Genomic DNA, 24,340 nt, shown 5'->3' with positions numbered 1-24,340 from the left:
TTTAATCTTTCCCTGTAACTCAACTTCTGAAGATCTGGAACCATCCTAGTAGATCTTCTCGGCACTCTTTCAATATTGATATCCTTCCTGCAGTTAGGTGATGAGAACTGCGCACAATATTTCAACATTCACAGCATGAAGTGTAAGCAATTCTCCCAGAGCTTAAATTTTGATAAGTTTATCCATACACTTATTAATACCAGAATCAACAGAGGAGAAATTTGATACATGTTCCTGGCATTAAATGGGTGGAAGTATATCGACTGAAATGTTATTGACCCTTTGCTATTTAGTTAACAGTACAAGCATATCAAATAGAAGCAGGAGTGGGTCAATAACCCCATTTTGTTTTACCATACAATACAATTGCTACAAATTTTCACCTAAAATAATCCTTTCTGCACTCATCTCAACATCTAATTTCTAAAGATCTGCCTCAAATTCACTGTGAGTCTCCAGAACATCTAGTAGCAAATTTGAAGGATTCATCAATATCTGGATGAACAAAGTTCTACCTGAAAGGTCACCTTATATCATGGGATCAACCATTCATTTTCCATAATTTTATAAATGAAGTGGAGACCTCCTATTGTTTAATCTTTTCTATTGACCATGTCTTTGTTCATTCACAAAGCATGTTACAGTCAATACTTACTGCCATCAACAAACTTGAACTGAATGTTGTGGTTTGCATCTTTGTATTTTCCTTCACTCTGTAATCCTCAACATTTTTCCAAATTCTAACTTGCAACAAGTTCTATTTACTCATAATCCATGACCTATATTGTTTTTTGAGTTGTCTTCAGCATATAGGACACTGAACAGTACAACACTGGAATAAGCCCTTCAGCCCACTGTGTTTGTGACAACCATGATGTCATATTCCATCTGCCTGCATATGGCCAACATTGCACGACAGTATTCCCTACCTATTCATGCAACTGTTGTTGTGTCTGCACTGCTACTTTTCCAGTCAATCACTTTTTACAAAATCTCTCCCTTCATTTTAAATCTATGCCCTCCAGCATTTGATATTTACATCCTCTGATAGTTTGCTCCATCTATGCTTCTCTTGATTTTATACAGTTCTCTCAGCTTCTGACACTCAAGAGAAACAATCAAGTTTAATCAACTCTCCTCATATTTAGTGCACTCTAATATGCTGGTGGAGCTCTTCTGCACCCCGTCCAAAATCTCCAGATCCTTCCTACAGCATAGCCACCAAAACTGAACACAGTATTCCAAATGTACAATAGTTAAAGTCTGGGGGCAGCACAAAGGCATAGCTGGTGCCAGTGACATAACAATCCTGACCTCTGGTTTACATTCTTCTGTGTGATTCTTTGTCCTGAATTACCTACATGTTGGTAGGCTAATTGGCCAATTTAAGCCCCAAGTTTGTTGGTAAATTATGGAATCAAAGAGATGGTGATGAGAATGTAGAGTTGATTACAGGGAAAATTAGTGCCTACCTGAGCTAGTTCCATTTATCTGCAATTGACGCATACCCATCTAAATCATTCCTGTCCATGTAAAATGTTGTTTAAATATTGTAATGATACCTGGCTCAACAGCCTCCTCTGGCAGTTTGTTTCACATACATACAATCATCTGCCATTCCTTGGTCACTTTTCCCAGTTGATCTAGATTCTATTTTAATCTTGGAAAATCTTCCCTGATGCAGTGGAACCCCGACTGAATGCAAATCTGAATATTGTGCAATGAGCTATTGGACTTTTTTCTTTCTTTCTGGAATACCAGATTGTAAACAATAAATAAGATGATTGCAAATATAGTATTGTACATGTATTTTTTTATTATATACTGTATTTTATTTAAAATTTAAAACCACAAAATAAATGTTTACAATATTTATATTTGATTTTAAACCAGTTTTCCGTGAACCCCGATTTAGTGTGACCCTGCTTTTTTTTCACGATGCAATTTTTTTTGCACCCAAACTATCATAACAAGGTTCGACTGTATATTGGGCTGTGACAGTTTCCCTGTGGCACATTGCTGATTGGCAGGCCTCTAATTTGAAAAACAACCTCCACTGCTACTGGCTAACTCCAACCACCAAGCCAACTCTGTGCAACAGGTGTTAAGTAAATAGATTTTCATTGCCTTGTTCATCTCATTTCAATTCTGAGAAATATTACAGGCACTCAGGATGCAAAAGGTGTGTTCTTTATGATCCCAAATTGTCCAATTTCAGTACATTGTAAAATTGGATTCGTATATCTTGAGGCTAACTATTTTTGCTTCCATTAATGAAAGGAATTATCTATTGTTTACTGACAAACAGTGGAAAAAAAACTTTAGTTTGTGTGCTCTTTTGGCAAGTAAACTAGTTGTGCAAAATAAAAGATTGTGTCAAAAACAGCCTTATTGCTACAGTACCACAAAGATTTAATAGGGACACAGGGAAAAAAAAGGGACATTTTGATTGAATTGATAGGAACCAAACTGTTTCCATGGCTGGACACTGCTTTAAGATTGTTATAGAGACTTGCTACGAACAAATGAGGGGAATTTTTCTTTTATATACAGTAGGTCAATTAGTAATGTGCTCCTGCAAAGCAATAAAATGGTAAAAAGGTAAAGGTTCCATTATTGTCACATAAGATGCAAAAGTAAATTTTGAAAGAGAATTGGTTATTTAAATTAAAATTTGGAGGGTTATGGGAAACCAGCAGGGCAGTTAACTAACTGGACAGTTCCTTCAATATACTGGCATTTGCAGAATTCACCAAATTGCTTCCTTGTGTACTTGCACTGTTCCATAATTTGGTGGCATTAATAAAAAATAAAACTAATCATCTGTGGTGTTTTGTGACAATGACAAGGCAACTTTTCAGATGTTGAGGATCACTACAGACAATGTAAAGAATGGGGTCAGACAGGTAATATTACTTGTATCAAGTCAGGGCAGTTTCAATTCCTGCCATCTTTGATATATAGATAGCAATCATAAACTAGAATATAATCAAGATTCAAGTCAGGAGTTTGCGGAGCTTTTGTGTGAAATTGGAAAACCTGGCAAATTTCTGCAGCTGTGTGGTGAAAAATGTGCTGACCTGCTGCAACACGGTCTGGTATGGGCACACCAAAAACCCCAAGCGTAAAAACCCTGGAAAATGTAGTGGCACAGCCCAGGACATCACAGGCAAAACCCTCCACACCGCCAAGAACATCTATTGGAAAAGCTGCCATCAGAAGCTAGTAGCAATCGTTAAGGATCCACACCACCCAACGCACATTCAGTTCTTGCTGCTACCATCAAGAAAGAGGTATAGGTGCCATAATATTCACACAACCAGGTTCAGGAAGAGCTGCTACCCTTCCACCTTCAGACTCCTCAACAATAAACTCGATCAGAGAGTCATTTAAGAACACTTACTTTTCCTCCTTGTCTTGCAATCAGTTGTTTACATGTGTACATTGTGTACAGATTTTATTTGCACTATCCAAAAGTGGTACTTCTGCCTTGCATGCAGGAAAAAGAATCTCAAGGTTGATGTCATCTATGTGCTCTGATAATAAATTTTAAATCTATTACACAAATTTGCTTTCATCTGACATAAGGCACACCGATTCACGTTCGACAGAAATTACCTGAAGCACCTCTTACAGTCAGAGAAAGAGAAGCAATAGAGAGTCCCCTCTGAGTCACCATGTGTCCATGGATTTCCTTCCAGCCCCTATAGCCACACTGAGTCTAGTCCAAGACATCAGCAGTCTGACCTCTAGAATCGAGCCTCCAACGTGATCCGGAACCTTTCAGTGCCCTCTGCACCCTCTCTCATCCCAGTTCTAATACCTGGTACCTCTTGAGCCGGTCCCCAGCAGTCCACAGCCCAGTATGAAGCCCTTGATTGCTGCCATCAGCAGCCTGTATGGGTTCCTAGCCTCAAGTCACCAAAACCACACTTCCTGAGCCCCTCACTGGTCCACTACTGTGGTCACTGTGCCACGAGTCATCTGGTCTGCTTCTTCTCAATCGGGTGGTGGTCTCTCTGTTTTGCTGGAGCCCTGCATGAGTCCTCTGCTTCTCCAGAGTCTGTAAATCTTTGTGGTTGTTGCCAATCGTAGACACCATATTCTTGGGTGCAGACCCTGTTGTTACAGTATTTTTAAATGAAACCACTGCCAGCTACCTTTTTTTTAAGTTGTACAGAACTGACAGCAGTTAGATTGGTGGTTGGACCCCACGGGAACGCTGTCCAGCAGACAACTTTCCAACCCACTCATGGTTATCGACAGTCCCAGTCTTAAATGTACAAATTATGTTAAATGTATTCAAGCAAAATATTACAAGATATGAATAGGAAGGACTCCTTATGACATGAAAGCAAAAAGTAAGAGACTAGATTAACTCAGCCTAGTGAACTAATAGCATTCTATTTCATAGGGGCTAAAAAAGAAGAAACTGCATTGATGAATGGACTGAGTGTGAACTTGCATCTCCTGCTGGTGAGAAGTCATTTTTACCACACATCATTTTGAAAAATAATGCAATTAGACTCCAATACTTTGAAGAAATGGTACAGCTTAATAACTTACATTCCATTTTTTTTGTTTCATGATATAGTTTGTGGAGGTCACCTAAATGAGAAGTATTACATGAAAGATTGACTCTGTTATCTTAGCGTAATTTATTGTAGAATGCTTCCAGATGTGACCAATCCTCTTGCAATGTTTATTATACTTTAAGTAATACAATTATCATAGCCATTCCTTCAAAACTAGACTTTTTTCTTGATTATTACTAATTTATTCTATCTTTCTGTTTCACATGCTATCCAATACCATTACTATAGAGAAGGGGAGTAGAGCAGTAAGAGGTAACCAAATTACTCTGTAAAGACCATGACAATGGGGAAATTCTATTTAATGTGATTCCATAAATTAAACTAAGTGATTGACTTGAGAATGCCACTCTGTGAAATCAAGTTTAAAAAAAAGTCCACATTCAGAACTAATAGAGCTGATGTATGATCCAGATTTAAACCATTTTACCAAGGTGATACTGTTGGAGCAAACTGCTTTGAAATGTAGTTAGAAAAGATGGGGAAAAATATTAGAAGACAGTCAAATAAAGAAATGAGCGACTTCACGCATATTGGTTTAGGTAATTTAATGAAAGGTAGAAGTGTATTTGTGCGGGAAGCTTGACTCAAGTACCGGTTCTTCGCAAAAGAAAATGTTTTCTGAAGTATAGCAACTCTTGAAAGAAATAAAAATTAAATTTAAGCATTGCAATCTGCCATAATCAGTGATGTGATCGTTATAATGGTTGAAAGGTTAGCATTGCCAGGACAATCATTTTTAATTCTTTGTTCTACTGTTTTCATCAGTAGAGAAACAGGATCTTCTGCCCATCTAGTCTGTGCCAGACCCTGATTTTGCCCATTCCCATTGACCTGGACTACGATCCTCCATGTACCTCTTAACCAAATGTCAAAATTCAAACCTACATCCACCATTTCTGCTGTCAGTGAATTCCACACTCTCATCACCACAAATGAAGTTCCTTCCTGATGTTTCCCTTAAACAATTCACCTTTTACCCTTAATTTGTGTTCTCTGGTTCTCATCCTCTGTGAAAAAAGTCTGCTTGCATTTATACCATCTATACCCCTCATAATTTTGTGTTCCTCAATCAAATCTCTCTTCAAGCTCCTTTTTGACCTTTACCTGTAATTGAATTTCTCAAATATTGGCAGCATCCTTTTCTATTCTATCTTCAGTCTTTCAATCTTATTGATATCTTTCCTGCAGTTAAGTGATCAAACTTGCACACAATGTCCCACATTTGACCTCACTAATTTCAATTACTAATACATTTCATTTATAATATAGTGAATAATAAAATTTCAAGATTGCACCCCTCCCAGTAAATCCTACGCTATTTCTTTTGGAAGATACCTCATGGATTAATCCAGATTTAATGTCAGATTGGTTTCCATATAACCATATAACCATTTACGGAGCAGAAACAGGCCATGTTGGCCTTTCAAGTCCGCACTGGTTCACTGATTTTGTGCGCCCTCTTCAGGCATTGGTCCCGGTAGATCTTCATTCAATAACGATGGGTGAATTCCATTCGAAGGTGACAATAAATGGATATATAATCGAACCAATTTAAATTAAATAGGTCAACTTGGCAGAACTGATAAGAACAGAAAATAAAAGGAATATAAAATCAGTCTATTTGCAGATGATGTCATAGTATGCTTAACAGAACTATCAATAAAAGAATTACATCAGAAATTGAAGGAATATGGAGAAGTATCAGGGTACAAGATCAATGCAAATAAAAGTGAAGCGTTGCCAATGAATAATGCAGATTTCACAAAGTTTAGGAATGAATCACCAATTTAAATGACAAACGCAAGCAATCCGATACCTAGGTATTAGACAAGATAATAATCTAGGCCATCTATACAAAATAAATTATCAGCCATTAATGCAAAAGGGTTTTTTTTAAATTGTACTGGCAGTTGCTAGAAAATGTGTAGCTGTTTCATGGAAATTGGACACTGACTTAGTATTAGATAGATGATTATGTATAATTTAAAGAATAAATATGATAATTTTTTTTGAGAATTTGGTTTCCATACATGCAAAGGACTGGTGTTATAACTTTATAAGTACATATATTAAGTTAATTCATAGACGATGGTTCGAGCTTTGTCACTCCCTGGCCTCACCTCACCTTAATTTCTTTTATCCCTCTCTCTCCCTCTATTGTTATTTATTTTTATTTATTTATACACACACATGCATACAAATACATACATATATATACACACACACATATATACACACACTTAGATTTTTGACCGTACTGTATATTATACAGAAGTGATTTAGTTCATCATATTGTTAGGAATTAAAGTACCTTTAAAGAAATTGCTCGAGACAAAAATTGAGAACAAAGAACATTTATTACTACAACAATGCAAAGTTGGGTGCTTCCCCTTACCCTGGGAATACACACACATACTGGGGCTCACCCAACTTTTATACAGTCAATTTCAGTATCAGAATGCCCTCCCCCTTACATTCTTCTGCCCCCTGGATGGGTTTGGCATAGGTAATTCTTCCTGCCTACGTGCAGTTTCAGTACACTTGGAGGACCAGGGGGTATCCTGTGGGTGCCCCATCATGTCATTGTCCTTATTCACACCTTCCTGATTCTCTGGGCTACAGTCTCTTAATATGCAGAGTTGACTCATTCTATCTAGGGTTGGCTAATTTCATATGTATAAATCTGTGTATGGTTAGCTAATTAGAAATGTATGACTTGGTACTTCTGTCCAGGGCTAGGAGACCCTTATCTGATCCAGACTACCTCAACTTCCTACATTCTATTGTACCTTACCATTCCTTATCTTAGTCCTATGGTCTTGTCACAAAGGATAGAAGATTCTTATGTTAATCGTGCTGACTCTGCTTTCCTGCATCCTAAGCCCCAAACTTATCCTGTTTGAACTGGTTTCAGCCATTTTACTGATGAACTTTAGTTTCTTCCATGTTCATAATTTTAGGTCAATTTTCCCATCTCTCACAATCCTCACTTTTCTTTTAGATCAGTAATACTGATCTTTCACCATGATCAGTGTTACTGATCTTTGGTTACTAGTGTCAGTGTGACTGATCCCCCCCCCCCTCTCCTCACTTTTCTTTTAGATCAGTAACACTGATCTTTCAAGTGTAAGGTGTAGTTTTACCCAGCTGGTCAATAACCAAATTGTAATGTCTGTGTAAAGTCTTTAGGTAGGGGAGCACCATGAAGGTCAGGGGAGTGAGTCCAGCTGCTTATTAGGGTTTGGAGTATCAGGCTCCAGTTCTCAGTAAAGAGTCTAGTCCATCCCATACGTTGAAATATTGAAGCAGTGTCTTTGAAGCACACGACCTTTGTAAGTGTTGTCCCGACGAAGTCTGTGAGAGGCGCTGCCTTCAGCAGCGAACGAGTAGCAGTCTCTGAGAAGCGCTGCCTTCAGCAGCGAACGAGTAGCAGTAGTCAGGCGGTTCCGTTTGATTGTGGCTCGTATCTGATGTCCTCTTCAGCCCCGAACCCTAGGGCCACCGATCTCCGAAGGCTGTTTGGAGCCTGATATTAAAGTGTCAAGCAGCTCACGTTGTTGGAAACTGGTGCTCCCCTTCACGGGGTGATGAAAAGTGACCAAGCTGGGGGGGGATTGTTTCTTGTGATTTAACTGTGTGTTGCAGCTTGTCTGCTAACATTAGCATATATATCATTGAACTTGTGAGTTGCAGCCTGTCTGTGTACATTAGCATATGTATTAACTCTCTCTCTCTCTGTTACATGTACAATGCTGACTACCATTCTGTCTGTCTTTGTCCCACCATGTCCTTTGTGCTATCGCTTCAAAACTCCTGTCTTTAATACCTGTGTAGGCTAAGATACAAATTAGATGTACTCCACTAAAGCTGTTCAGTTCCCCTGGTCCGTATTGGAATCCCTTGTTAACCCATATCCCAGTATGACTATACATTAAATCTATGCCCTGTCTACATTCTAAAGGAGCACAATTGTAACCTCTGCTGCCCCTATTCCAGGGGGACTTAAAACATTAACGAACAATATTCCAAAAAATGAGTAAAACAACAATGAAAGTAAAACCCATTGAAAGCAGCAATAAAATATAACAATAACTGAATAAACAACAATAAATGTAAAGCTCATTGAAAACAGCAATAAAATACACAAAAACTGAATAAACCACGATAAATGTAAAGCTCATTGAAAACAGCAATAAAATACACAAAACTGAATAAACCACGATAAATGTAAAGCTCATTGAAAACAGCAATAAAATACACAAAACTGAATAAACCATTAAAAAAACGAATAAAATTGTAACATTATGGCACTTTGTCATTAATTCTTTGAATGTGGGTCCAGCCTTTCTCTCTTGTTCTTACTGCGGTGTCTGTAATTAAAAGTACACAGAAGGGACCATCCCAGGCAGGTTTTAGTTGATCCTCTTGCCATGCTTTTACATATAACCAATCACTAGATTTTAATAAAATGAATAACAATCTGACTTTCCTTTGTGTTAGTGTAAAAATTGTAAAATGAAACACAAACCATATTTGCATGGGTTTTGAATATGTTAGACCTTATTAAAATGCAGTTGGAGCTGCTTGTCTGTATGGGGCACAACCCTCCAATTTGTTAGAGTGAGTACATAACAGACATTGCAGCACAAGAGCCCCTGCAAGAGAACTTGAAACATATTCAACCTTTAGTTCTGCCTTAAGTAAAATGCCTTGTGCCACAGCTCACAGGAGCTGGCCTTATTTAAAACAGTCTGTAAAACAGGCACCAAAAAAAGTTAAAAGATGTTCTTATGAAGATTGCACACACAATAATTTAAGTACAGGCTAGTTTCTATTATATTCCACTTAAAAGTTCTGCTGCATGAATCCTGGAGCTTGTGGAGTCATTATTGAATCAAGAAATATTGGTACCATGCCAATCTCATTCTAACATGCCAATTTCTCCAGTCCTTAAGTCAAGATGTACTGAATAGCATCTGGTACAAGATCTGTGAGTTCTTAATGATATTATTATTCTTATGCACCCAATTGTTCTGAACAATGCCACCAATTTAAATCATATTCCACCTATTGCAGTACTCACACACCACCATAGACCAGTTCGCAGGTTTATTTCTCCATTAAGCTGAATCCAGTTGCGCAGGATTTACCTCCGTGATTATTTACAATGTAACTTCCGCACTACCGGATTTAAATATAAACCTGATGAATGGGGGAAAGTTATCATGAATTAAATAACAGCGGCAATACAGAGAAATTGTGCTGAGGCATTAATTTCACTCCGGAGGAAAATGCACCAGAGAAATGAATGATTAAACTTATAGGAATCCCCATAGGAATCCCCAGAGGTATCTTTATTCTCCAGAGGTGGGTGATCTTTAAACTCACGGACCTTGACTGCTGAATGTGTAGAAGAAATGTATTAAATGTGTTGATAGGGCTCCATACCTCTAACTGCAAGACAAGAGCCTGAAGCCTCAATTTCAAGTGCCACAGTGCACTTAAAGGGACATGCACACTCCCCCTTCAACTGGCTGATCCAGTCACTTTACACATCAGATCCTTTCTTTATCTCACATACACTTAAAGTTAAGATGTATAGAACTCACCCTATTTGCGCAAACATTTCTCCCTGCAAATGTTATAACATCACTATTCTCAGGTAGTCCCTGTGCAAAATCACATTTGAATACAATTTATTTCATAAATTGGAATTAACTGGTAGTTAAATTCGCTAATTCTTCAGTATTGAAAAATGATCCTTTATGACATTTAAATTTTAGCATGAATTTTAATCAATATTGGTCAGTGACTGAAGTGGGAAGTCGTGATTTATGAAATTATCTCTGGTCTCTACTCTCCCACTCCCTGCACTTCTCCCAACATTCAGGAGCTGGCACACAGTCCCTGCCTTTTTCCATGTTACTCATCTACTATTACTTTAACTGCTTGCATCAAAATGTTAGCCTTTGCTTTCTGCTTATCCTCAGATGTCTGGACAAATGCTTTTTGTGTGATCTGTAGAAGCTGGGTTATTCCCTGCTCATGCCAATTTTCTGTCTTTTGTAATTTTCTCTTAATGTCTGGGGCTGAGTTGGTAACAAAACCTGTTAGTACCAATTGTTCCCCTGCTGGGGATTCTATGTCGAGACCCCCATATTGTATATATATTTGGTCCCAAAAATTGGTCTAACTGTTCAGCACATCCCTGGGGATCTTCTATCAGGGAGGTCAGTTCTTTCTTAAAGTTACACACTTCAGTACTGGTCAGGGGCACATTTACGAAACCGAGACCCTCTCCCATGGGAACTTCCCACAGTGGTCTCATCCAATTGGTTTCTAGCTTATTAGGTCTGGGTTCCTGCTCCCTGGGAAATGAATCAAAGGGTTCTGCCCTTTCTTCCTGAAGAGTCTCACGCTGTTCTGAATTAAAGTTACCTCTCTCTCCTGCCAACAGAGGTGGTAATCGAGTGCTTTGTGAGCAAGTTATCATACCACTCCTGCTCTCTTCTCTCTTCTCTAGTGGTGGGGGAGGTGGGGAAGGTGCAGAAGGGTAGGTCATAGGAGGGGAAGGAAAGATAGGAGCCGGCATAGGAGGAACATAGGGTGGAGGGAGGGAATGTAACACATCCCAACCCTGTGATTCAGGGACAAGAGGTTCCTCCTCTCTCTTATCCCTGGATTCTTTCTCATTCAAAACCAGCTGTTCAATGGATCCCTTGAGCCAGCAGGCTGCATATTCCCTGCTCTCAACATTGTCTTTCTGGTTTTGATAGAGCCATAGGTTCAAAGCTTTACACATCCATTCATCCTCGGATCCGAATTTTGGCCAGTACACGGAGCTCCCTTTAACCGGGTATCCCACCCATTCATTACAACAATACCTGACCGTCGTCAGTTTGTCTTTACCGCGGGTCTTTCCTGTGCCCCACTCAGATAACATCATCCCAAGCGGGCTGTACGTAGCTATCTGGTGGTCACGTCCTGTGTCAGGACTCTCATCTCTACTGCCCGCTATTCCCATACTTAGGAACAAGTAAAATACTCTTACCGAGTTCTGGCAGTACTGCTCTAGCGCGCGTCCTTCCGCCGTTTGTTCTCAATGCCTCTTCTCGGATATCACTCGCTTCTTCCACTGACCAGCCACCCGTCGCCCGTGAGTCCAGCTGAATCAGCCGGGGTGCACCTACTCTCGTCGTCGGGGTACTCTGTCAGTGGAGGGAGTGTGATCCCGGACGAGCCCCCATTTGTTAGGAATTAAAGTACCTTTAAAGAAATTGCTCGAGACAAAAATTGAGAACAAAGAACATTTATTACTACAACAATGCAAAGTTGGGTGCTTCCCCTTACCCTGGGAATACACACACATACTGGGGCTCACCCAACTTTTATACAGTCAATTTCAGTATCAGAATGCCCTCCCCCTTACATTCTTCTGCCCCCTGGATGGGTTTGGCATAGGTAATTCTTCCTGCCTACGTGCAGTTTCAGTACACTTGGAGGACCAGGGGGTATCCTGTGGGTGCCCCATCATGTCATTGTCCTTATTCACACCTTCCTGATTCTCTGGGCTACAGTCTCTTAATATGCAGAGTTGACTCATTCTATCTAGGGTTGGCTAATTTCATATGTATAAATCTGTGTATGGTTAGCTAATTAGAAATGTATGACTTGGTACTTCTGTCCAGGGCTAGGAGACCCTTATCTGATCCAGACTACCTCAACTTCCTACATTCTATTGTACCTTACCATTCCTTATCTTAGTCCTATGGTCTTGTCACAAAGGATAGAAGATTCTTATGTTAATCGTGCTGACTCTGCTTTCCTGCATCCTAAGCCCCAAACTTATCCTGTTTGAACTGGTTTCAGCCATTTTACTGATGAACTTTAGTTTCTTCCATGTTCATAATTTTAGGTCAATTTTCCCATCTCTCACAATATATTTTGTATTTAGTGGATATACTCCTATTTGTAGAGGTTAACATAATTAGTTCATAATTTAGTCTTATTTAGTCAGTATTCTTTATATAATTAATCTTTTGTTTTTCTTTTTCTGTTCTCTTTTTTGCTTTCTCTGGGGTTTTTTCTGTGTGGTGTCGGACTCTGGCTTTTACTTACTCTTAATTTAGTCTATGTGTAGTCTGAGTCCAGCGCGTTCTTTGAATGAAGTGATAGGAGAAGGTATTCGGTTCAACAGTCAATTTATTACACAGCACAAGAATAAAACTTAACAGAGCTCTGGGTCACTCATTAGTTCATAGATCACTTGCACAGTGAGCTACTCCCCAAGACTGACTCCTATTGTCCAGTTGGTTCAGTTTATATAGGTCAACCTTATCATACAGAACAAAAGTTGGCTTCCTTTGCTAGATTTCATTATCATACAGAACAAAAGTTGTCTTCCTTTGCTAGATCTTTTTGCATAAGCGTTATCACAAGTCATCTCCTGTTTTGCAGATATCTGGGGTGTAGCACTCCCATGTTAATCCTCCTGGCCAGACTATCCCATTGTGTTGATCAGAAATTAATTCATCCCCAGATATCTCTAATCACCATTCTGTTCTTGTCCTGCCAATTTCTGCTGTTCTCTTTAACACCTCCTCCTGCCTTAATCTTCCTCCTAGACTTGTTTTCCATTCCCTTTGTTTCTTACAGGCCATTCTTTGTTCTGATCTGGCCTGTGTCTCCTGTGCTACTCACCACCTCATTTCGTTTGAGCATTCCTCCTAAATTGTTTTATGCATTTCCTCTCCCTGTATTTTGGAGAGACAATTTTGCTCAGCCAACTTTGCTCCCTGCTGTGATTGCCACTTAATCACATTCCTTTTTCCCTGAACCATGCAGTAAATATACACTTATTAATTAATCATTTATTTTATACTGTTTTAACCCCTAGATTCCAACAGTGGGCAGGAGTGGGTGGGGATAGAAAAAATGATAAAATAGCATGTATTGATTTTGATCTATAGTAATTTGTTACACATGTACTTTTTACATGCATCAATAAAATAAAATTTGGAAAAAAATTGCATCCCAACCACTGCACTAAATAGTTTGATTTTTGAAGGCCAATGTGCCAAAATCTCACTTTACAACTCTATCTGTATATGTCTTACCATGGTTTTCCCTCCCAAAGTGTCACATATGCTCATGTTTGTCCACATTAACTTCAACTTGCCCTTTTGCAGCCCATTTTTCCAGCTGGTCCAGATTCTGCTGCAAGATTTTAAAAGCCTTCCTTGCTCTTGACTACACCCCAATCTTGGTGTTATTTGCAAATTTGCTTATCCAATTTATCACATTATTGTTGATATAGATGACAAACAATGATGGATCCAACTGTAACAATATTAATATTTGGGAAGAATTTATAAGATTTAGTGTAGGTCACATCTATACACACATTTTAAAACAGATTTTATTTGAAAGACTGAAGAATCACATTGCATGATCTCTTGGAGAATGTAAGCACCTTTCACAAGTAGGTGTTAATTGAACTGATGACATAAAATGCTTGACAATTGTCTTGATGGAGTCATGCTCTCAGAAAGGTCAATTCTGGATTGTTTACCTAAGATAACAACTTGAGAAGAAGAAATAACTCCTGTTGTTTGGTGGAGAAAGTGGGGGTTTTGCAAGACACATGCTCTCTTAAGAAAGAGAGTTGAGTTAACAGTTCAGTCAGTCAGTGTGGGAGAAAAGTGCAATCCAGGGAAAACTGTTTGAAACTGATGAAAGCAAGTTCCAGAGCAGTAGATGGCTGGAAGTGCTATCTGTCTGATGTTTCTCTTGAAATAGAGGAAGGAATGGAACTCTGTGGTAGGTTGAAGAAAGAGGTTACCATCTAGAAGACCCTGATGGGGTAAGTTTCATCAGCAAGACCCTGAGGTGACTAGTGGTGGTACCTCAGTTGCGGAAATCCTGGAGCAACAAATAGCTCTCTCTGCAAACCCTTTCAAGCACCAAACTTGGTGAACTTTATACATGTTAAATCCTGTGCACAGTATGGTGATTGCCTGCAACCAGAGAACTTGAAAGAAGGAGAAGTGAGATTGAACTGTGAACCAAAGAACTTTTCTTAAATTTACACACACATTACATACACGTGCGCTTACAATTAGAAAGTGGTAATTTGGGTTAGTATAGAGTATAATATAAGAGTAGAGTTAAGTTAAAGTTTGATTCTATTTTCATGTTTGAAGTTGATTAAAAATAACTTTTGTTTTAAAAGCCACTTGTCTTGGTGAATGTCTATTGCTGCTGGGTGTTGGGGTCCTTTGGGCTCTTAACTCAATGCAATTTTCCTGAGGTACACCACTCTACATAAGCCTCCAGACAGACTGGAATTCCTCTACTGCCACTCACTGACTTCCTTCTGCAAAGACGATATCTAATCCACTGTCTTTCCTTCCACAACTTCCTGAAAATCTTGTTGAGATGCTCTCGAATGTTGGTTAAGGATGACCTACCATGCACAAAGCCATGTTGACTATCTCTAATCAGTGCCTGTCTATCCAGATACTTGTATATCTGGTCCCTTAAGATATCTTCCAATAATGTATCCATTGGCCTATAATTTCTCAGATAATTTGCAGATCTTATCTTAAACAATGGAATAACATTAGGCTTTCTACCAATCCTTTGGTACCTTAACTGTGGCTAAGGACATTTAAAATTTCTCTGACAAGTCCCCTGTAATTTCTGTATGAGCCTCCTTCAAAGCCTGAGAGAATATCTTGTTGGGCCCTGGGGGATTTATCCATCTTTATTTGCTTCCAGACATCAAACAGCTCCTCCTCTGAAATCTCTAGTCAACCCATGACCTCAGTTGTGTTTTGTTTCATTTCCATAGACACTGTCCACTCCTGAGTAAATAGTGATGCAAAAGAAAATCCACCTAAGATGTTCTCCCATTTCTTTTGGCCCCATGTATATTGGCCCTATACAGAGATAGTCACTCTCCTCTTCAAGAGGACAAGATTAGAACCCTGGAGGTCCTTGTGGTAAACCACTGTATGTACATATTTATCTGTCTAGGCACACCCATTAACTAACTGTACCAATGGCTGCTCTCTCAGACTCCTGAATAAAGGCCTGAATAAAGGGAAGTTCCTTCCCCTCCCACTCCCCCCCACCACCCCTCCTCGGTTCAGGACAGTTGACCAGCATGGATGTGCCTTCATTCTATTGCAAATAAAAGTCTTATCAGTTTTGCTCAACTTGTCTTTTTGGAGTCAAGAATGGTGCATCATTTCTTTCCTTTAACTTGTCACCTTTCACGCTTAATCTCTGTCCTCAGGACATGCCTTCATTACCTGCCACTGTCTCACTTGTATGCCTGTTACTTTGGAGTTCAAATGCTGTGATTTATCTTGATTTGGTGCAAAGGCATAACATGGATGAGGAGAAATTCTGACTTGAGTAGAATTAAAATTTGAATAAAGCAAAATGATGATCAATTTGTTGTAACCTTTTAGTGCAGTTACAAATTGGATTTCTGATGTTAACATGCTTTTAGAATTGGTGATATTTCAATGCGAAAAGTGGATTATTACTGTATTAAATTTTACATTACATTGTTTTGAAGTCATGCACGTTCATCACATTTTTTTTGCTCCTTAGGTGTCTTTTTCAAGTAATTACCCTCAGTTATGACTGACTTTGCTCGAACTGGCATTGGAGCTTTCAATAATTTAACACTTTATTAGATTTCTTGTTCTCATTCTTTACACATTTGGTACTCATCGCAATTAATGCACCTTGTGCTAATCAATTATCAGTAGAAATAATCTTTCACTTTACGTTTCTTCCCATCATTTGAACACATCATTAACCCGTCCACATCTTGTTTTATTTGCTCCAGTGAATGCCATACATTTTTAAATTCTCACATCATCATATTGTCAAATGGTAAAAATTGAGTTGAAAGAGCTTTTACTCTCTGGAACAAATTGTATCAGTGATGTCACCTTGATAAACCGAAACCCTGCACTTTTGCTTGTGATTCTGAAATTCATTTAATGATAGAACCATAGAACACTCCAGCACAAAAACAGGCCTTTCACCCCATCTAGTCTGTGCTGCACTCTAATTCTACCTAGTCCTATTGACCTGGTCCCATCCATGTATGTTGCATCCATGTACCTATCTAAATTTTTCGTACCTGTCAAAATCAAGCCCACTTTGACCATTTCATCTGGCAGCTCATTACACCCTCTGTGTGGATAAAGTTTCCCCTCAAAAAACTCACCTTTTATCCTTAACCTATGTCCTCCAGTTTTTGTAACACCTAACTTCAGTGAAAAAAGCCTGCTTGCATTTACTCTATCTATACCTCTCATAAGTGCACACTCCTCTAAACTCTCCCCTCATTTTTCTACACTCCAGTGAATAAAGTCCTAACCTGTTTAACCTTTCCCTGTAACTTAGTTCCACAAGTCCTGGCAAAATCCATGCAAATATTCCTATCTTTGGAATATGGCACTCCATCCTTGTCCAAACTAGTTATTTTTAAGGGCACACATTCAGGTAATTTTTCAATCATAATTGTGAATAATAATAACTTGTCTACCTTGCATCAAAAATAAATTTTATTTTCGGGTTTGTTTTCTCTGAAGACTGATGACTATTCATTGTGCTTGAAAATCAGCTTTACTTAAATAGTAACAAAACTTTGTGTGTGGTAATTTTTGTTTTTGTTTTATAGCTGTCCTTCTATAAGCCAACTTCTAGTAGACACAAGATTCTCATGGAAGCAAATGCATTTTCTTCTGATCATGTAAGAACCACATTTACAGCACCAAAATTTGTCAAGTCTCTACATAGGTTACTCAGTGATTTATTCATTGACGCTAAGTTCTGTTGGTGAAATATTTATGTCTTGGCTCTTTGCCAATATCTCAACAGCTTCATTACAAGCTCACCCAGTATGTATCTCATTACCAATGAATATGCAGTATGATTGATGTAACAGTTCAGTAAGAGGCCAAGAAAGTAGCTGAAAACTGGCTATATTGATTTTTATGCAGTAAAAGTTAAAGTCTGCAAATCATTAATTGTAACCTTTGTTTCTCTAAAGTATGCAGTGGAGTCTCAAATCCGTCTTCAAGGTCTGGATCCGAAAGAAAGCATGTTTTTGCTGTCTCCAGCAGAGGTTTGTGTCATCATACAGATAAGATGATAAGCCAGTCACCATTGGACAGTACATCATTAGATGCTTATAGCAACAATACCCTATGGCAATTCTTTCGGAAAGGCATTATTTCTGTTCATTTATTTAAGTTGTTTAAGTCATCTATCGCAGAAATGGGTTCTTCGAAAGATTTTCCCAGCTATCGTACCTTAATCCCAATTACCCACGTTAAGATCAATTTAAGTACTCTTTTAAATGCTGCTTATATGCTTATATGTACAAGGACTGCCTAAAGAAATCTCTTGGTGCCTGCCACATTGACCACCGCCAGTAGGCTGATATCGCCTCAAACCGTGCATCTTGGTGCCTCACAGTTTGGCGGGCAGCAACCTCCTTTGAAGAAGACCGCAGAACCCACCTCACTGACAAAAGGCAAAGGAGGAAAAACCCAACACCCACCCCAACCAACCAATTTTCCCCTGCAGCCGCTGCAACCGTGTCTGCCTGTCCCGCATCGGACTTGTCAGCCACAAACGAGCCTGCAGCTGACGTGGACTTTTACCCCCTCCATAAATCTTCATCCGCGAAGCCAAGCCAAAGAAAAGATATGTCATTAGGATATGTGTCTCCACCATCTCGTCAAACTCCGTATTCCAGAAATGATCTTCTTCCATTTTTATTCCCTCTCATCTTAAACCAATGCCCTCTTTTGTTTGCCACCTGCCTCTTTCGTTTTGCTATCTATCCTTTCCTTCGTAATTGTATCTGCCTATCAGAGTTTCTTCTGACCACCTCACTCTAGGGAAAAAGAGCATAGCTTATCCAGTCTCCCCTTGCAACCAAAATGCCAGAAAATTTTCTGGTAGCAGAGATAAATTCTGACAACAATATGTTAAACTTGTTCATGCTTTGGAATATTAAATCTTAACTGAAGACTCCATCTGATTTATTATGGAATGAAATATAACCATATTGATGTTGTTGTATTTTTGATGGAATAAATCATGACTGCTAGGTTGTTTTACCATGGCCTGCAGCCCATTTAATGGTAGTCAGACTGTATTATTTAAGAGGCACAAATAGAATGGAAATATTCTGCAACTGCAGTAGCGAGCTCACAGTGACCTTGCTTGGCAGCTGTAATATGTACCACATCTTCCAAAGATTTGCTATGACCCCAACATTTCTTCTCACATTCCTTGATAACTTGTATAAGCACAGGAAACTTATTGCCCTGCAGAGTTTTACATAACCATTTATTTGGAATACATTAAGAGCACAGGGTTGAGAGGATATTGTGTAAACAGCTATTTGATCTCAAAAAGGAAATATGGAGTGCAACACCATTTTTGGTCAGCTGCAAGAGACTGATTCTGACCTGGGATTCCCAGTAAAAAAAACACATATTTGAGCAGTGCCTTGAATAGAAATCATGATCATATAAATTGTACTGCACAGAAATGGGCCCTTTTCAGCCCACCTTCTCCATGCGAACCACGGGACTTATTAACACATCCCTAAGACCTATATTTGGTTCAAATCCATCTGTGGCATACTATAAGAGCATTTGGTCAAATTATTTTTTTAAACAGTGTAATTATATTTGCTTCCATCACCTCCTCTGTCAACCTATTGCAGATAACAACCATGAAATGTGGGAGGAAAAATTTTTACACCAGATTTCCTTTAAATTCCTTCCACTTCAACTTATGCCCTCCCCCCACCACCACTTATGGGCTCCTCTGTCCTTTCAGAAAGTCTATCTATCGTTATAAATTTCTTAACCTCCATAAATTTCTTAACCTCCATAAGGTTAAGGTTCAATCACAATGAGAATAAAGGGAGTCACTTTTCTGGCAGTGTATTACAGATTTTGGACCACTGAACAGTCAACGAAAGATAAAGATATGTTAGCCATTAAAAGAGGTGTGATTTTTAAAACAGGAGTACCGTTGTGAGTGATTTTAATTTCCCACGTATTAACTGGGATTGCTTTTGTTAATAAGCTCAGAAAGGAATTGTAGAATGTATTCATGGCCAGTATTATCCTGTTCTTTCTTCTTTTTCTTCTTTCTTTGGCTTGGCTTCGCGGATGAAGATTTATGGAGGGGGTAAATGTCCACGTCAGCTGCAGGCTCGTTTGTGGCTGACAAGTCTGATGCGGGACAGGCAGACACGGTTGCAGGGGAAAGTTGGTTGGTTGGGGTTGGGTGTTGGGTTTTTCCTCCTTTGTCGTCAGTGAGGTGGGCAAGATGTAAGGCAGCAAGATAACACATTCAAGGAAACCTGAATATTTAGATACAAAACAAAGCATTTGGGAAGAGAGAGATTGAAAAAAATGATACAGTGCATTGAGAACAAAAGATGGGGAAGGCTGATCTATTGTGGAAATTCTCAGTGGGAAGCCCTATGCTCTCCCCACTCCCCTCCCCTCCACCCCTGGGGCCACAGCACCTATTTTTTAAAAATGGTTTTTATGTTGTTTGTAGGAGTGCGCTGGGTGGGTCACGTCTCCAGAATGGAGGACCATCGCCTTCCCAAGATCATGTTATATGGCGAGCTCCCCACTGGCCACCGTGACAGAGGTGCACCAAAGAAAAGGTACAAGGACTGCCTAAAGAAATCTCTTGGTGCCTGCCACATAGACCACCGCCAGTGGGCTGATATCACCTCAAACCGTGCATCTTGGTGCCTCACAGTTCGGTGGGCAGCAACCTCCTTTGAAGAAGACCGCAGAGCCCACCTCACTGACAAAAGGCAAAGGAGGAAAAACCCAACACCCAACCCCAACCAACCAATTTTCCCCTGCAACCGCTGCAACCGTGTCTGCCTGTCCCGCATCGGACTTGTCAGCCACAAACGATCCTGCAGCTGATGTGGACATTTACCCCCTCCATAAATCTTCGTCCGCGAAGCCAAGCCAAAGAAAGAAGGAGAGAGGTATTGAAGAAACAGGGAAGGAATCCATAAACTTTGAGCAGAGTCCTAAGTGGGGTGGGGGGGAACAGACAAAAAGAAATGGTTGAGAATCACAAGATATAACTGGCACACAGTATTTGGGTAAATCTGAGGGCATTTTACAAATCTATTGAGCACAAAAGTATAACCAGGGAAAGAGTAGGGCTCAGCATGGAATAACAAAGTATCAGCTAGTCCTAAATGAATACTATTGATCAGTATTCACAATGAAAAGGGATTATTTTAGTTTGAGAACTCAGTAACGGGGAAAATGAATATATAACCATACCAACACTTCACCTGTACCTCAAAATAACTCATTTACTGCTTCTGGTGCATTCTATGTGGCCTTCTCAACCTCAGAGAGACCAGTCGCAGATTAGGAGATCGTTTCGCCCAGCACCTCCTCTCCGTCTGCAACGAAAGTGACCTCCCAATAGCCAACCATTTCAATTCTGAGTCCTGCTCTCAAGCTCACATCTCTGTCCATGGCCTTTCACACTATCCCAACCTGACCACCTGCAGATTGGAGGAACAACACCTCATTTTTCATCTGGGCAACCTCCAACCCCAGGACATGAACATTGAGTTCACTGCTTTCCACTCATAAGCTTGATTTTTTTTTCTCCCCTTTCCCCCCCCTCCCACTAACTCGTTATTCCAGTTTCTACTTCCTTCCTTTCTCCACCTTCCCTTTTATTCGGATATCTCTCATGTTTCCCTACACCTTGCTGAAGGTCTCAAGCCCGAAATGTTGGTGATCTATCATCACCTTTGTTACATAAAGTAACTGTTTGACCTGCTGAATTTCTCCAGCATTTGTGTTTTTTTTTCACTTAACCACATTGTTAACAGAATCCTGTGTTTTAACCCTATACTTGAAAAGTTAGCTACCCTTAACGTATGATTTGTAACCTGTTGAGTTTCTCCAGCATTTTTGTGGATTGGATTTAACTCCAGCATCTGCAGATTTTGTTGTTGGATGACTGTGTACTGGATATAGTTCACCTGGACTTCACTAAAGTCTTTGCGGACATACATGGGAGACTGATCCAAAAGGTTAGACCTTGTATGATCCAAGGCAAGTTCTCAATTTGGATCTAAAGTTGGTATGGCAATGGGAGACCGGTTAATGGTAGAGAGCTGTCTGAGATTGTATGCCCATGACTAATGGTGTTCCAAGGGGTTGGTATTTGTAATATACATGAATGATTCTAGATGCAAGAGGCATGATCAGTAAGTTTGGAGATGTCATGAAGATAGGTGGAGTGGTGGATGGTCTTTGGCTACAGGGTGATGTCAGTGTCTTGGGAAATAGATGGAGTTTAATCCTAATAAATGTGAGGTAATCGTCCAGGTGAGATTGAGCAGTTGCCATGAATGACAAAGTCCTTGGAGATATTGTAAACATATTCAGCATGCACATGCAAAGATCTTTGAAGGTACATGCCTTTCAGATTTCTTGTCAGAGTACATACATGACATCACATACAGCCCTGAGATTCTTTTCTTGCAGATGAAGCAGAATCACCACTGATTGGTAGAGCAAAAAAAACTGTGCACAGTGTACACACGTTTTTTAAAAAAAACTGTAAACAGATAAAAAATGTAAACAAACTGTCCAATGCAGAGAGAATAAAAAAATCAATAAATGTGCACAACTAAGAGTCCTTAAATGATCGAGTTTGTTGTTGAAGAATCTATTGGTGGAGGGGTAGCAGCTGTTCCTGAACAATGTGGTATAAGTCTTGTGGCACCTATGCCCCTTTCCTGATGGCAGCAGCAAGAACAGAGCATGTGCTGTGCGGTATACACCCTTGATTATTGCTGCTGCTCTCTGACAGCAACATTCCCTGTAAATATTCTCAATAGTGGAAAGGGTTTTGCCTGTAATGTCCTGGGCTGTGTCCACTACCTTTTGCAGGGTTTTATGCTCATACCAGATTGTTATGCGGCCAGGCAGTACATTTTCCACCACACATCTGTCAAAAATTTCCAGGGTTTCTGGTGTCATACCAAACCTCTCCAACATCTGAGGAAATAGAGGCACTGATGTGCCTCCTTCACGATGCCATTAATGAGTTGGGTCCAGCAAAGATCCTCCAAGAGGGTGACTCCCAAGAACTTAAATTTGCTCACTCTCTTCACCTCTGATCCTCAATGATAACTGGATTGTATAACTCCGGATTTCCCTTTCTGAAGTCAACAATCAATTCCTTAATTTTGGTGACATTGAGTGCAAGGTTGTTGTTGGTGAACCATTCAGCCACATTTTCAATCTCCTTCCTGTGTGCTGACTGTTCACCTTATACAAGCCACTACCGTGGTATGATCGGCAAATTTGTAGATGGTGTTATTGTCGTTCTGAGGCAGACAGTTGTAGGTGTAAAGTGAGTAGAGCAAGGGGCTAAGGACGCAGCCCTGTGATTTTCCGGTACTGGTGGAGACCGTGGAGGAGAAGTTCTTACTAATCCTCACTGATTGTGGTCTGGAGGTGAGGAAATCCAGATTCCAATTATACAGTGAGTCCCAGGTCTTGGAGTTTGCTGATCAGTTTTGAGATGATGATGGTGCTAAATGCCAAACTGAACTTGATGAAGAGCATCCTGTTGATGCATCTTTACTGTCCAGGTGTTCCAGGACTTTTTGTAGAACCAGTGGATAGCATCCACCATAGACCTGTTGCTATGCTAGGTGAACTGGAATGTATCCATGATGCCACTCAGAGAGGAGCTGATATGCTTCAAGACCAGGCTCTCAAAACTCTTCATCGCTGTTGATGTCAGTGCAACTGGTTGATAGTCATTAAGGCAGGTTACTACACTCATCTTGAAACAGGTGGGTACCTGAAAACGTTGCTTAGTTGGTAAGCACAGATTTTTAATACTCGGCCAGGTACTCCATCCTGGTCAGATGCTTTCCTTGGATTGACTCTCATGAAGAAAGCATCCACGTCATCCTCAGATATGGACAAGATAGGATCATAAGAGGGCATGGGACATACAAGCACATCTAGTCAATGTGGTTAAGAAGGTATATGCAGTTCTGACCCTCACTGATGGAGGCATTGACTTCAAAAGCAGGAAGGTTTTGTTCCAACACTACAAATCATTGGTCATTGTTCAGTTGGAACATTGCTGAGTTCTGGTCACCACACCATAGGAAGGATTGACAGCTCTGGAGAGGGTGCAAAGGAAAATGACCAAGATGTTGCCTGGGATGGGAATATTTAACATCTGAGGCCATGCTTGATGTGGAGTTGAGAGGTTTAAGAGGGGATGTGATTATGGCATATAAAAATGAAGTGTATAGATAAGGTTGACTGAAAAGCAGCAGGGGTTGTGGCATGTTTTCCTCCCTTGCATGCCTCACCAGTCATTCCTCTTGGGAGTAGTGATGGGGGGGGGGGGGGGTTGGTGCGCGGAGGTGAGGGCTCTTAAACAGTGAAGCAATTGAGGTATGGGGGCTGTGGTACAAACAAACTAAGCTATTATAGCAGGAACAACTAATAATTACAGATACCAGCATCCAAAATTAAATGATGCTTGAAATTGAAGCAAATGAGTGCATCCACTCAACCTTCACACAGCATCTCCAATTTTATTATCAAGGTGTAGATCTGTGATTTTGTCTGTTTCTGAGTCACCAATGCCAC

At 39.9% G+C, this 24,340-nt stretch overlaps 1 protein-coding gene across 34 annotated transcripts in view; it reads left to right on the top strand.

The window, feature by feature from the left end:
• kynu (kynureninase) overlaps nt 1-24,340 on the top strand; it is a 207,536-nt gene that overhangs the window by 86,501 nt on the left and 96,695 nt on the right. For all 34 annotated transcript variants that reach the window (XM_069935085.1, XM_069935084.1, XM_069935086.1 and 31 more), the window contains 3 exons: nt 4,415-4,476; nt 17,302-17,373; nt 17,674-17,748. In XM_069935085.1, coding sequence (XP_069791186.1) covers nt 4,415-4,476; nt 17,302-17,373; nt 17,674-17,748 — 209 coding nt within the window. The remainder of the gene's footprint in view (nt 1-4,414; nt 4,477-17,301; nt 17,374-17,673; nt 17,749-24,340) is intronic.

This window comes from Narcine bancroftii, chromosome 4, assembly GCF_036971445.1.
Source record: "Narcine bancroftii isolate sNarBan1 chromosome 4, sNarBan1.hap1, whole genome shotgun sequence".
NCBI classification, from domain to species: Eukaryota; Metazoa; Chordata; class Chondrichthyes; order Torpediniformes; family Narcinidae; genus Narcine; species Narcine bancroftii.
Note: the sequence above shows the minus strand (reverse complement) of the source record. Positions and strands in the feature narration are given on the sequence as shown.